General features: G+C 31.5%; 1 protein-coding gene across 1 annotated transcript in view; it reads right to left on the bottom strand.

The window, feature by feature from the left end:
• LOC148274036 (uncharacterized) overlaps positions 1 to 15987 on the bottom strand; it is a 296176-nt gene that overhangs the window by 74014 nt on the left and 206175 nt on the right. The window contains exon 3 of the mRNA XM_088237724.1: positions 12908 to 14131. Coding sequence (XP_088093850.1) covers positions 12908 to 13955 — 1048 coding nt within the window. The 5' untranslated portion in view covers positions 13956 to 14131. The remainder of the gene's footprint in view (positions 1 to 12907; positions 14132 to 15987) is intronic.

Here is a 15987-nt window from a genome sequence, read left to right as displayed (position 1 = left end):
TATTACCGTGTACGAGAGCAGCCAATTGTTTGTGTGAAATTGTTCCCAATTTAGTTATCGTTTTGTTTTTAAGAAGAATAAAAATGTGTGTTTGTTATTTTATTTTATTATTATTAAAATTAAAAGAATATTCAAATATTTTTAGCATATGATATGATTCTGCAAGAATCAAAGTGGATGAAATTGGACGCTTTTTTAAAAAAAGTGTGAGGATTTTATAACCGACGAACTGGTGAGTTGGTATTTATTGTTAAGAGAATATGTATTTAAATCAAGAGATTTTTATTTATTTTGTAAATGAATTTAAATACAAACATAACAAACAAACCATCACGCCGTTTCCCCGTAAGGGTAGGCAGAGAGGATAGAACGCCACAACACTCTATCTTTGCATACAGATCTCGCTTCCTTTACATTCATACATCTTCTCATGCACGCGCGCCGATTATTCCGACTTTTGACATGTCCATCTTTAAGTATTTGTTGGATTTGGTCATGCCATGTCTTTCTCGGTCTTCCTCTATTTCTGCATCCATCAACATTCGCATTGTAAATATTATTAGCCGTTCTCTCTCCATTCGTTCTACATGTCCAAACCAGCGCAGAGCTCCTTTCTTGATTTTGTCGATAATGCTTGTCTCAGCCTTACATAATGTACGGATCTCAACATTCGTGCATCTATCGTATATAGTTTTACCACACATTCGCCTGAGAGATCGCATTTCAACAGCATTCAGCCTACTTTCATACCTGTTTTGCCAAGTCCATACTCCGCTCCCATACATCAGGGACGGGACCAGGACTCCGTTGTGAACTGACAATTTTGCCTCTTGTGACAAGTATTTATTTGCCAAGGTCGATTTAAGTGCACCGTTCACTCTGTTCCCGGCACTCACCCTCCTTTCAATATCTTTCTCAGTCATTCCATCCCTAGTGAACATACTTCCCAGATACACAAATTCCTCTCCTTGTTTTAGTATAACTCCATTCACAGTGATTTCACATTTAGTCATACTTTCATTTCTTTCAAAAACCATCACATTCGATTTATCGACATTCATCAGCAAATCGCTTCTCTTGCATACATCGTAGACCTTTGTTACCAAGAATTACAGTTCCTCTTTGTTGTTACCAAGGAGTACAGCATCGTTAGCATACAAAAGACAATTGAATTGACAATTGATAGACAATTTAAATTGTATTTATTAAATACATTTAAAATTTATTTTGAATGTTTAGAGGATATGTATTAAATAAACATGTTAGATTGTTCTTAGAATTTTGACATGGAACCTAACTTTATCTTCCATTATATATGTGTTCATTTTACGCCGATTTTTTTTACGCCGGTGTTTCTTGGAATGAAACTCCGGCGTAAAACGAAGTTTACCTGTATTCTGAAGTTATGGGTTTTAACATTAACGTTTTTTTCTCCATATTTGCCACTGTTTTGATTTGTTTATTTTGTTGGTTTTAGCTCACAGGGCATAAGCCGTTGAATAAATAAATAATTCAATCACTAGGCAATCTTCATTTGAAAAAATCTCGTCTGTAAGTACGCAAACTAATAAAAATTTATATCAAACGTACAAATGGAACATCGCGTAAAGTGATTTATCGTCCTATCGCGTGATGTGGTATAGTCAGAATTGCTACCCTTAGATAAGAAAAAGTATGGGCGACCTATATAGGAATCTTTGCGGAGCCACCAAGCTGCCAGACAGAAAGGGTACAATCAGATTGTATGAAATATTCAGTGGAAAGGAGAAATGGTATTTTGAACCTTACTAAGGTTAACTCTGCGTTTTATCCAATCTTTAGAACCAAGCAAAATAAAGGGCACTTTTTACGTGCGTGTTTTTTTGTTATTTGTGATTTAATTACATTTCATTAAATACAGTTTAATTATCATCTTTTTAATCCTTTTTTTTGTTTTTTTCTTATTTGATTTACAAATTCAAGATTTTAATTCATATAGTACTTTTAATTTTTTTTTTTTTACACATATAAAATTGAAATTTTTAATTATTTTTTTCTATTATATTTGATGTTTTCTGTCTATCTTCTTAAGATTATTTTTAATGCGTCTTTCTAGGACATTTTCAAACTAACTAAAATATTTATGATGTTTCCTTATGTCCTGACAAAACGCGTCACAATATACCTTTATGTTTGTTTTTAAAAATAAAGTAGAATTAAAATTCAATAAACGTGTTCTATTTTAGATACATTACGAAATTTAATATGGAATAGGTAAATATCACATTATACAATTACCAATAAAAATATATGAAATGGATTTAGAAAAATTAACTGTATTTTCAAAATCAATATGGGTATTGTAGAAAAAAATTTCAAACATAAATGTAAATAAGAAATTCAATAAAAATGTGTTGGTAGAAAAACGCGACGTGTTTGGCCTTGGTTGTTGTGACGTCAAGATTCATGAAATTGTTCCGAACAAATTTCAATGGCAGGAACAAATAAACATAAATCGTGACGTATTAGGGGCGTGGCCAATGGAATTACCGTTTTTGCGAGAATTGAAAATTATTTTTTATGTCTGTAATAATTATCAAAAAAATCATTTTTTTACGGGACAGTATTTCATAGACCTTTTTTACTTTAAAAATGTAAAAAAAAAGTGATATTTCCCTATTCTACCAATTGTTTGCATTCACAATAAATATTATTTAATAGTTTATCGGGAAAAAAATTATGTTTTAATGCTTTATGTTTTTCTTTTTATAATATATGAATATTGGGAAAATACGTGTATTTTATTAAATAAAGACTCCATTTATATTATTATTATTAAAGGAAGCAGTTTTTTTCGAATGGATTAAATAAGCCCGAATACTGAAAAAATAATAAACAAATTATAAATTTAAAAAATAAGTTTTCTGAATTAGCGTAAAATTAGGAACCCTACAAGGTTTCACGTAGATATTTGTTTAAAAATAATGTATCGTTTATCTATCTTTTTTGTAAGTATTTTATTTGAGAAAAAATTAATAGTAATACATTTAAATTTCCTCTCAAACATAACCATAAAACACGCTTCACGTATAATGATGGTTTGGTAGTATCAAAAGTATGTAATAATATATAAAATATCTCTTAAATATTTAGTACCTAGCATTTTTAATTTATCGCCAAAAGAACTTAAATTTAACTCACATTGTAACAAGAGCAAAATAAGAGAGTGGCTACTCGATCAAAAGTTTATATATTAATAGTGGCTTATGTAAAAATATTTTAATTTTTCATATATTTTCTTGTATTTAAAAAAAAAAAATAAGTATTCCGATCTTTCCGACTGTTAATTTATATCTGTTTTTCATTGTTTTTATAAATGTAGATAATATCATATAAGTTAGCATTAATATAATCTCCACCAACAAGCTACAGAAAGTTGCTTGGTGGGATTTTAGTTTAAGTAAAAATATAACAATTGAAATTTCTAAAATTGTAAAATTTTTAAATTATATTATTTAAATAAATTTTTAAAAAATTAAAAATAATATAGATGATTTTGTTATTATGTATTTTTCACTGGCAAATCCCGTGTCGAGGAAAGCATTTTGGATGTTTTTAATACAAAGAACCTTTTTAATTAAAAAAATATATTTATGCATATACGTATATTAGTCATTTCAAATTCAGCAAATAAAATATACCATAGGTTAATACATTAATAATATTTGACACAGTTCTTATACATTGGACTGTTGCCAAAAGACGAATTATCCATAATTTCTTGCACGAAGGAAGATTTGCGAACTTTGGCCATACGCCGTTTTATTTTTTGACACCAGTTGACCTTATTTATGAGCCCATTAAAAAAAGTCAAACGTAAAAAAATAAAATTGACTATTATGGGAGATGGTCACTTAAAACGAGGTATGCACAGAGATGTAATAATAAATAGTATTTTAGACTGCAAAATTATATATAATGTGGGAGATGATAGCAGCAAGAACAGTTCAGTGGAAAGTGGTAGTAATGTGGAGTAAGTAAGCATCAAGCTATTTAGTCGTAAATATGAATATCCGTTTCTATTCATCCCGTCAGATAAAAAAAATATTTAAAATTTAATCATCGATTTCGAAAACGAAAGAAAAAAGACTGTTACAACACTAACGTAAACTGTCAAAAGAATATTCTTATATTGCCTGAACTGTATTGTTGCAGTACGGAGATTGAGATTTGTAACAGCAGATTGATAAAATTAAAAAAATGGACCGGATCAAGAAGCGTTTTTTTAATCATTCAATAAGTTAAAATGCATTACTCACATAATTCATATATTTGTTCATGACTTGGGTTTTTGATTTTTTTATTTTATTAAAAAATAAAATAAAAAAGTATCATATTGGTGTTTACATGTTATTGATTTTTATTTCATTGTAAATCTAATTAAGAATTCAAAGCATACAGTGGAGTTAAAATCAGATAAAAACTTCTTCTTACGCTGCACCTTACTTGAACTTCAAATCATTTCTGGTTATTGTATTTTATTTAAATATTTATTTGACTCGTTTTTGCTGCATACTGTAAAAAATATTTAATTTGTTTTTAACACTGAAATGTGAAATTATTTATCCGGCTTACAGTAAATTTACTTCGTAATAACGAAAATAAAATAATGTAATAAAACTTCATTCCATATAAATAATAACATATAATGTATTCTGAAGACGGGTCGGTTGGTTCAAAACTAATTGTCATAATTTTATGATTAGGTGGTTCAAAGAAATGGGAACTACAAATGCTTTAGTTTACTGCACTTTTAAAATAAGCTAAAAAAACGCAAGATTTACACGAAGATGTACGTATTTAAAATTGCAAAATTTTTATTTTTACTTTTGACGTCACATGTCGATCTGTCAAATAGGTTAGTGATGACAACACAGGTACATGTACCTGTATAAAGAGTGAACAATTTTTTTTTCATACATTTTAAAGACGTCTTTCCGAAAAAAAAGTTTTTTTTGAAATTTGCAAAGATTATCTTGGAAATGTATTATTCTCATGTTTTTATAATAAATAATAACATTTCACAACCTTTTTTAACTAAGTACGATTCTGCACATACCCACAGGCACGTATAATCTAAAAATTCATCAAATTCAAACCCTTATCTAGCAATTCTTACAATAGGCTCTAACAATATATTGTCTCGTTCAAAGAAAAAAGATGTAACATAAAATGAGACTCAATTCAAATAAATAAACATATTCTTTGTTTTCCTTCTATCCTGTTTACATTTGAGGGAACTCAAAGTTCGTAAATGTTCGAACATTTTCCTTCCGCATATGTTTCCGCCTACATACTGAAAGTCAATATACTCCATCGCCCAGAACTCCATACAAAACGTGTTTTTAGAGACGTAACGGCACCGTGTTACTACAAAGTTAAGACTAAAAAAACAGATCTTGTGTTTATTACAGAAGATCCGGAGTATGGCAACACAAGCTGTATCTAAATTATTATTTAAACGTAAGACGATTTAAACAAATAGATGTCAACTTATAGTAATATAATAAAATTCAATTGACGTAATGCATTGACTGTCCAATTGCTAGTTTCCAGATTAAGAAAGCTCTACTATGTATTCTGTTCACATAATTCTGGAACATCTTGGACATAGGCACTCTTAAAACTGTGAATTTTGCTCTTTTTTGGTCAGTAGCAACCTATGGTATAATTGGCTGGGGAGGTTGCACGGCGTCTATCATAAATATTTCAAGATCAAAGAGTGTCTTTAATAAAAAGTATGTTTTTATTTGATTTTGTCAGAAGAAAACGATTTTTTTTTCCTCATTATATAAACGACTACATTAATACCAAGTTACTTTGTCTATCTAACTAGGGTAAGTGATTTTGTTTTACGATAGTCAAAACTATATTGTTTTACTATCTAATGATACAATATGTACTTTATATTTAATACCAAAAACACGTAAGAATTTTGCTCCGAAGAATTTCTCTTTTGGGGCCCCAAGAGTGGGTCCTGGATGAACATATTATGTTCTTCAAAACAAAAACCATTTTCAGAAAAAGTGTACAAGTTTGGATTTTGGCTTAGAAAAGAGACGATTATAGGAGACTGCGAGATATTGCATAGATTTATATGCTACAAAGCGTGTTGTTTAGATGTTTATTGAAATATGTGTTATTGACATACATATATTTTTTTTAATTGCTATTATTTAATCATGTACATGCTTCCATTTTCCATTATGTTGTTTCTCAACTCAACACATGGTTTTTGGCCTCATAGAGTCAGGAATAGGTTTTTTTAAAATAAAGTAAATGCATTTGTATAAATAAAATAAATGAACAAATAAATATTATTTTTTTAATGGCAACGATTGTTTACTTGTCATCATGACATTTAAACTTTTTTCAGTTTTTCAAACAGTTCTTTTAGAAAGCTTCCATTTTCTGTAATATATGCTCCCAGGTATTTAAAACCATCGACCCTCTCTATGAATTGGTTTGACAGAGTCAGATGATTTTTACCATCAAGGCTCGAAGTGTTACACAGTACATGAGTTTTTGCAATATTTAATTTTAAACCCATGCATGCGAAGTACCTATTGAGGCTATATACAGTGACCTAAAGACCCCTGACTGAATCGTCAATTCATAAAATAATTTAAATCAATTTTCTTAAAAAATGAAAGAAAGTATATATGGCATATAAATATAATGAATAACTAACACAAATATTTGATTTACATTTAATAATTAAATGCATTACTTGGCATACAGTCCTTGATTCTTCTACATTTATGTGTCTTCTTGTGAATACTCGCCGATTATAGGTACCTAGTTTTGAAATGTCCACATTCAGTATTTTATCCATTATCCAGAAACACAACATTTTTTTCAAAAACGATTTTTAATTTTTTAAAGTATGGTTTTAAAAAAGTAAAAACATTTTAATATAAGAAATTAATGTCCTAATATTTACTTGAATCCAATTATCATTAAACTATACATATGGTTGTAAATTACAACAGGGATGGAGAATTTTTTAAACAGGTAAATATTGAGGTCCAGGCATTTACAGGGCTTACGACTTGTCATTGGCTGTTTAAGAAAAAAAGAATAACCCGCCAAGTCCCTATATTGAAACATGTCAGCAGGTGGAATAGAGGGAATATGGAAGGAGCTGTTGAAAAATACACCACAACACCCAGACCAATTAAGAAAATAATATTTATTGGATTTGTCTTGCAACTGGCGGGAATCGAACCCGCGACGCCAGTTTAAGTGGCCCCTTTACACACTGCACATTCACCAATTTCCTATGTTTGAACATACACATTTCTTCAATTCTTCCGTCTGTTAATTTAATGGAAGTTTAAGAGCTGAAACCTTTATTGCTGTGAAGAGATTCATCTAAACGAATTATTTACATACTAGACAACGCCTGAAAACAATTTTTAAACTTTTTCTCGAATCAGTTGGTTTTATTACAATATTTTGAGTTTTTTAAAACAATTGTAGACAAAAGAAAGGATTTCACCCCCGAGGAAGTCAATTTAACCAACCAATGACAGGTCATAAGCCCTGTTAATGACTAGACTCCCATATTTACAACTTTAAAGTGTTCTCTATCCTTGTTATGGTTTGTTAATCTTAATGACTCCCTCGTGGGTGAAATCAAGTCATTTTTCTATGCATATAATACATATTAATCCAGGTATTTATCATCAATATTAATTTCTAAACTATACTCTACTTGAAACTTAACATTTCATCAAAACGCTAAGGCGGTCACGGAAAAGATTACAATGAAAAAAACGTTTCGATTTCGATAAGAACCAAAAGATTTGTTGATAAAGATTCATGCAAAATTACCCACAACAAGAAAAGTAATCCGCACGCTAACCACCGCAGCAGCACATTCTCCTATCAAACCAAGAAAGATAAAATATTTAGTTCGAAGTATTTTTTCCCAAAATAACTGACAAAACAATATGAGATTGAAATACACATGAATATCAAAACAGGAATTCACAATACATTATGAAACATTCATTCTTTAAGCCTTTGCAAAAGGTTTGCTTTTACCTTTTATTCCGGCTTATTCCGGCTTATTCCTTTTGTGCCTAGGAATATATTTTTAAAGAACTCGTATCTGTGTAATTTAATGAGATCAATAGGCGCCAGGGTCTCGATTATGATGGGAAGATAAGGATGCCATATTCATATTTATTCATATTTTTCTCTTTTTTTTTTCTTTTTTTATTTACAATCTTAAAAAAACCGTTAGGGTTACATTAGAAATTTAATATTGTCTAGTCATTTTATGTCTCGTCTAGTCTAGTTAGTTCAGTGCTTTTTCAGATTGATTTTAAATTTGTCTCCAGTAAAAGTTTTCAAGTAGTAAGCTAAGTCGTTGTAGTGTTTAAGTCCATTATGTAGTATTTTTGACTGTCCTGTGTTTGTCTTTGCTTTTTCAATATGATAGTGTTGTTGTTGTCTGGTGTTATATTTGTGTATGTCAGCATTTTTGACTAATATTATGTCGTCGTCTTGTATGTTTCCCAGTGTTATTTTGTGCACAATTTTTAAGGTCTCAGTTTTAGTCAAGTAGTTTATGTCAAACTGGTGTGTATTTTTGTACAGTTCAGTCGTAGAGGTCAGGTAGGGTAGGTTGTATGTTAGTTTAAGAATTTTATTTTGTTGTCTTTGTATTCTTGTTATGTCTGTCTTGTTACCAGTTCCCCAGAAGGCGATCATGTAACTCAATTTACTTTTGACATAGGCTTCGTACATCATATTTTTTTCCTTTCTCGGTATAAAATCTTTAATTTTGTAGAAGAGGCTATGTAGTGATGCCATTACTTTAGTGAGTCCGTCTATGTGTTTTGTCCATTTTGATTGTCTGTCCATTGTGAGTCCTAGGTAAGTCACATGTTCTAGTTCTTTAAGAGTTTCGTTGTTTATTTTTATGTTCATGTTATGGTTCTTCTTTTGTGTTTCGAAACGTATTTTATTGCATTTCTTGGCATTTAGTGTTAAGAAGTTTTTGTTTGTCCATTCTAATAGTTTTTGCACGTCATTGTTTGCAGATTGGCTTGATTTGTTTAATTTAAATATCAATAACTCCACACGGAGGAAATCCAGCCAGTTTGCAAGCATTTGGACATACTCTAAACATTGTTGAATTATCTACCCGGTAAAAGAAGAAGCATAAAAATTGGAAAATTGTTTTCAAACGTTGCCTGGTAGGCGAATTGGTTCAGCTGGATGAATCGCACCCATGTTATACTGGTTTCAACTCTTCTACTTCACAAAAGTCAACAGGTGGAATAGTTGAGGAAATGTGGATGTTCAAACATGGGCAGAATCTCACTTAAACCAGCCAATGACAGGACATAAGCCCTATAAATGCCTAGGTTTCCATATTCCTTTCTCAAAAATGTTTATTTCAACAAATTTAAAAACAAAGTTGTGTTTATTTATTTTATTAAAATGAATATCCACAAAGTTAGTGCTTTAAATATATTAAAATATATTTTATTTTAAAATAAAAAGAAATCAAATATATGTTTTACTTTCCCGATTTATGAATAATGTTAAGTTTGACTTTAAAAACTTATGAATGTTTGTTTTTATGCATGTGAAAAAATAAATTCAACAGTTTTATCGACTGCTCAGAAGCGTACCATAGTTGAAATAAGGCTAGAAAATCTAATCTCTTGAGTACATTTAACTCTACTCGGGGATACATATCTTATTTAAAGTATGAATATACGTGGCCTATATACCGGCAAAATTTTCAGAAGGTTTTCATACAAATTGTTCTGTTGGAGACAGGCAAAATAACCGAAAAAAAACATCACGCTTCCGTGTTCCCTCGTAAGGGTAAAAAAAAGGAATAAAACGCCACACTCATCCATAAATGATTCATTTAGTGTAAAATTTATATTTGAAGCACTAACAATAACTAAGTAATACAAAATAGAGCTATAAGAAACATATACATATAGTATATAGTATTATGTTTATTTTGTTATTTTTAAGTATTTTTCATACCCTTTTTAATTTGTAGTATATCATAATTTAAATTTTTCTGCTTTTGTAAATAATATTATAGTTTAAAATATTAAAACGTCTTTAAAGAAATTTGTTATCTGTATGTCCCTAAATGAGTTTTTTTTTTAAAAACTCTTCGGGAATATGGTATATAATTATGTTTAATATGTTTTCAATTTAAAAAAATAATAATAATAATAATAATAATAAAAAATACGGTATACCAATAGAAACGCATGTCAAAGACATTTACAAACTTACTGACACTCTCCCATTTTGGGTCATATCGTATTATGAGATTGCAAAATCGGTGCTTCAAGGCGTAAATAAAGACTCTCTCACTAATATTAGCCAAACCTTCAATCGTGACGTCCACCAGTATAATACGCGACAGAGTCAAAATATCCTCGTACCTGGATCACGCACGACAAGGTATGGTCTTAGGTCTCTGCTGTACCTTGCTTGTACTGAGAACAACATGCTACCGGAGTCCTATAGAATGTCAAAAAATTACTATATTCATTTATAAAATTACTACTTGAAGAGGTACGTGGAAGGTGAAATTTAGTTTTAAGTTTTACTTTTTCTTCGGATATTTCTTTCTTACAAAATGTAAATGTTTAATTATAATCTTTATTATGATTTGTTTTAATTTATTTGTATTGTATATTTAACTTGCCATGTTATTTTAGTTTTTGCATCTTACTGATTTTTGTTACATAAAGGTAAGATGATCAGTCTTACGCTTCAGGTACCAGTCCAGGGTCTATGAAATACTCTCGTGTAAAAACAACAATTTTTTTTTAGATAAAATAATTATTTGCATTCTTATAATTGACGCAGATATTTAATTTTGAGGGCCATTTTCAACGAGTTGTAAATAACTCACTATTAGAAAATTGAAATCAAGTTTGGGTAGAGTGGGATTCGAACCACGGACCTTTGATCCGTGAGTCCGAGACACTAGCCACGGGACCACAACCCGATTTAAATAAATATTTCGTATCAACCATGTCAGGAATCGAGCCCGAGACTTCTTGCATGGTAGGAAAACGCCCTGACCACTATACCACGAAGCCAACAGGCAGATATTTGTTAATAATTGTCCGATCCATGTTGTTACCTTAAAATTATTTAAACAAATTTTAGTTTAAAACATTGTTTTTATATGAGGACTAATTACCAATGTACAGCTTAGCCTAAATTTCAAGAGCCGTAATCTGCCGGCCGAAAGTCTTTTACTCATTTTTTTACGATGTTTTTTGTCATGTGCGTCACTGCGTTTTCCTCTATATTTTTTATAATGTTTTTTACTATGCTAACTACCTTTTTTTTTTCAAATGTTGTTTTTAATTTATTTTTTGTTTGTATTGATTATTGTTTTTATATTTCGACTGCTTAGGCTTCTTAGGAACGAAGTAAATAACCCCAGTTGAACAAAAAAACTTTTTATCAGTGTGTAAAACATTTTTTTTTTTTTAAAAAACTTCATAAACGCCCGCCCGTATTTCTACAATGAATACTGTTTGAACAATAACTTCAGGTTTTTGTAATATAATAAAAAAATTATATGAAAAGTCATTTGGTAACTAAAGCAACTTCATCCTCAAGAAAACTTTGCGTTGAGACTTAAGACGTTAGAGATTATTTTAAACCTTGTTTACTATTTACTTTGAACCGATCAAAACAAATTCTTGTTGATAGATTAAATTTTTCTGACATTCCTTGGTGGATTTCCATTTTAATTATAATGATAAAAATACGTACATAGTTTAACTACACTTTTTACTATTTACACTACTCGATAAGAATTTACTGCTGGGAATTTTGCTTGCAGAAAATCACTTAATTACGCTCGGGCCCGAGGACATGGCTGTCGAAGTAACTAACAACCAGCGGCCCCTGTTTTATGTAATTTATATACATTTAATTCAAATTCATTTTTCTTTCATAAGGATGTTTTATAAAATCATAAAATTAATATAAACATTTTTAATAAAAACATTTAAATTCTCACGATTGTAATTATTACTTTACCCTCAAATTATTTAAATTAAAAATTTTTTGTTCCCATAATCATGAGAAATAATAAAATAAAATTACACAATAAAATATTCAATTGAGAGTATATAACCCACCCTATCTAACATCATTTAAGGAACATTTTAAACAAACTTATCAATTAAATGTAACTGAACTCTTTTAACTAGAATCCTTCAAATTTATTCATAAATTAGCCACTGATTTGATTGTAGACGTATAACTAAAACTTGAAAAAAAATGTAGTAAACATGGACACAATACGAAAATATCATTTACAGCCTTCTAAAATGAGACAAGGACAGTCGACTCTAATAAACCATGGATTAAAAATTATACAATAAACTACCAGACAAAACTGAACAAAAGAATTAGACAAACTTTACAAAAGATGTCAAAAATATTATCATTAGCAGTAGAATGTGAATTTTAAAAGTGAAAATATTCTGTTAAATGTATGTTATGCTCAAGTGTTTATCAATGAAATGTAAAAATAAATTATTTAAAAATTATTTACAACCCCTACTTGCACTTGTATAATATAACATAGAAATTTGTTTACCCTTCCACCAGTCTGACGATGTCAGTTACGACTTAACCCAGTCAATGATACAAATAACTAATAAAAATTAAATAAAACGATATACGTATTTTTATTATCATGATTCTTGTGGAAATATTTACTATTTCTTTTTTTTTATATTAAAAAATATCAATATAATGTACGTTAAATTAAAATTTCATATAAAACCCTTGAACAACGAAGCTAAGATCATATGAATTTAAAAAGTATTATAAATAAACTCACCAGCAGCGCCATTATCATCACTTGCTCGCCTCGTGCCAGAGCCTGGCGGCTCCTGAAAGGTCAAGGTCAAGCTTCCTCTTGCCCCTCGTCCACTCTCTCCCCCGCCGACGCTGCCCCTTGGACTCCTTCCCTCCGCAGCTGGTCCACCGATGCTTCCTCTGGGGCTCCTGCCTATTTCAGGAATCATACCAATACTCCCACGAGGACTGCGGTTCCCAATATCGGTAATAATACCACCGCCTATACTGCCTCTAGGGCTTTTGCTCCCGTCTCCCAAACTTCCTCTAGGACTAAGTCGTGGACTCTCCGGACCGATACTTCCACGCGGACTTCTGTTCATTTCAGTCGGTGCCGGAGTCAAAGAGTGCCTTGGACTTCTACCAACGTCCGGGACTAGTGAGTTTCTGTGCTGATTCCAATTCGAAGAATCCGGTACGAGGCTGTTTCGTGGACTCCGCGCAGTATCAGGTACCAAGCTATTTCTCGGACTCCTGTTGAAATCTAACGGATTCAAGCTTAATCTGGATCCGTAAGCACCATCTGCCATAAGACTTTGTCTGGAAGTTCTATCTAAGCCAGGGGCTAGACTGTTTCTTGGACTCAACGCACTGCTGTCGGGTACCAGAGAATTTCGATGGCTTCTAGATGCGCTCTCTGGAACAAGAGAATGTCGAGGGCTGCGGTTGTAGTCTGGCACAAGGCTGTGTCGCGGGCTTTTGTTGAAGCTTGGAATATCAGGAGCCAAGCTGTGTCTCGGACTTCTGTCCAAGTACGGGATAGGAATTGTTCTTTCATCAATTTCCGGAGTCCCGGGGCTGATATCTAGATCTGGAGCGAGACTGTGTCGCGGACTTCTCCTTGGACTCCGAGGAATTTGAAGGCTCTCTGATTCAGACGTGACGGCCACACTTGCCCTCCTGGCTGGGGAGAGAGATGGAGCAGGGGGCGCAGTACCTGGCGCTTTAGTTGCCGTCCTTCCCTGAGGAGATGACGCGGCACTTCGCGACGCCCGTCGGCGTCGCGAAGAAGAACTTCTATGTAACATCATTAGAAAACACTCACGTACTTAAATTAAAGAACTTAAAAATAGTTATTTAACTTTGGTGGAGTTTTATCGCCAGCACATATTTTTTTGCCTAACACTCGAAAGTAATTAAACACTTCCTTTTGCATTAAACGCTTTTTTCATATTAAACAGTACTACATTGAAGCGCACTTTTCAACCTGAAACAAAAAAAAAAAATTATTAAAATACATACTACAACAGAGATGAAGAACATTTTAGAGAAGGAAATATAGCAGTCTAGGGATCTACAGGGCTTATGACCTGTTGAATAGCTGGTTTAAGTGACGACTTTACACACTGTGTATTATTTATTATTCTGCCCATATTTTTAACATTCATGTTCCTTCAATTCGTTCATTTGTAGATGTTTGTGAAGCTAAAGAGCTGAAACCTTTATTTATGCGGGTGAGATTGATCTAGTTGAATTATTTCACCTACATACTAGGCAACGCCAGAAAATATATATTTTTTAAATTTCTATACTTCTTCGTGAACCAGGTGAAATTTCAACAACATTTTGAGTTTGTTTTGTTAAATGTCAATATCATCATCTTCCCAGGGAGTTGAATCCACTTCTTGTCAACAAAAATTTCGACAAACTCAAAATTTTTAATTATATTTTTTCCCATCGTGCAACATTACACGACGGCATCATGAATACGCGAGGCGAAAGTGAGGCATAGTGGGGGAATTATTGGACACAGTCCGATGTATTCAAATATGATTCTACGCTCCTTCTGGACTTTTCTTAATTCTATGTTGATAACATTTATCAAGACCGTTTTCCTAGGAAACCACTCTCTGGTCACCGTTACCACGGCTGTCCACCGCACCACCGTTCACTACGGCCGATAAGATACGAACACCGCTGTCCTAGGAAACCCTAGCTTTACTTGTTGTTTTGATACGTTTGTTGTGTTGTATTCTGTTGCTTTTATAAAATATATTAAATAAATGAAAATATCACTGTTATTTTAATTAAGCTCAGCTTCATTTCAGTAGCTCAATCACAAATAACCATCGACGTGCTAATAAGCGACGTAAGAACAATTTCTCATTATGGTTGTTTATCGTATTTGCGATCACAATGCAACATCCATGAACACCTTTTATTAAATGTCAGAATATTTAGGTTTAGCGACGTATAATTCTGCTGCGCTATCACATATTTGAATTTTACCAATGTAAATATGGAATATATTACAAAACTGATATTTTTATTTAATTGTATTATTAATCATGCTATTGATTGCTGGCGGTTGGCAAGCCAAATGTCAAGAAAAGCAGCTGCCATAGTTATTGTAATTTAATTTTTACTTTTTTGTATTTGATACGTCTTACTATTTTGCAAATGCAATATATGTATTGTATTATTTTTTCATAGTAAACGCCAATTTTTCACCGGTGAATTGTATTTATTTACGAGGAAAACAAAAAAAAATCGACACGTGCGTTGACTTATGACTGTGATAACTTAAGCACGTTCATTGCTGTTTATTGTGGTCGCTCAAATGCTTAGCATGCTTTTAAGAAAGAAAAAAAAGTCTTGATTGACTTGGAATTACCTGTGTTTAGGCAAGACCTTTATTAGTGTTTTTTACATTGAATTAAAACAAAAAATTGCCAATTATAACTCATAAGCCCTCTAAATAATTAGACTTTCATATTCCCTTCTCTAAAATGTTTTCCATCCCTGTTTGCAATTTGTTCATCTATATGACTTATTTGGGGCTGAAATCCAGTCTTTTGTCCACAAACATTTAGACAAATTCAAAATATTTCAATAATTTATATCTAAAGTTCAAACATTAATTACAAAATGTGTAAATAATAATAAAAATTTAAACATATATCAATATCCAAATAATATTAAAAATCGGAACAAACATAAAATACTCCCAATAAATGTATGGATATTAATACTAAGAGTGATGTTCAATGTCTCCCCACTTTCCCATTTGAGACAATTTATGAAGGTACTGGACATTAGACAATCTTTTCTTAAAGAGTCAAT

The sequence above is a fragment of the Micrasema longulum genome, unplaced genomic scaffold (genome assembly GCF_059751315.1).
Source record: "Micrasema longulum isolate JH-2025_06_02 unplaced genomic scaffold, ASM5975131v1 h1tg001775l, whole genome shotgun sequence".
NCBI classification, from domain to species: domain Eukaryota; kingdom Metazoa; phylum Arthropoda; class Insecta; order Trichoptera; family Brachycentridae; genus Micrasema; species Micrasema longulum.
This window is presented reverse-complemented; position numbering and strand designations above follow the sequence as displayed.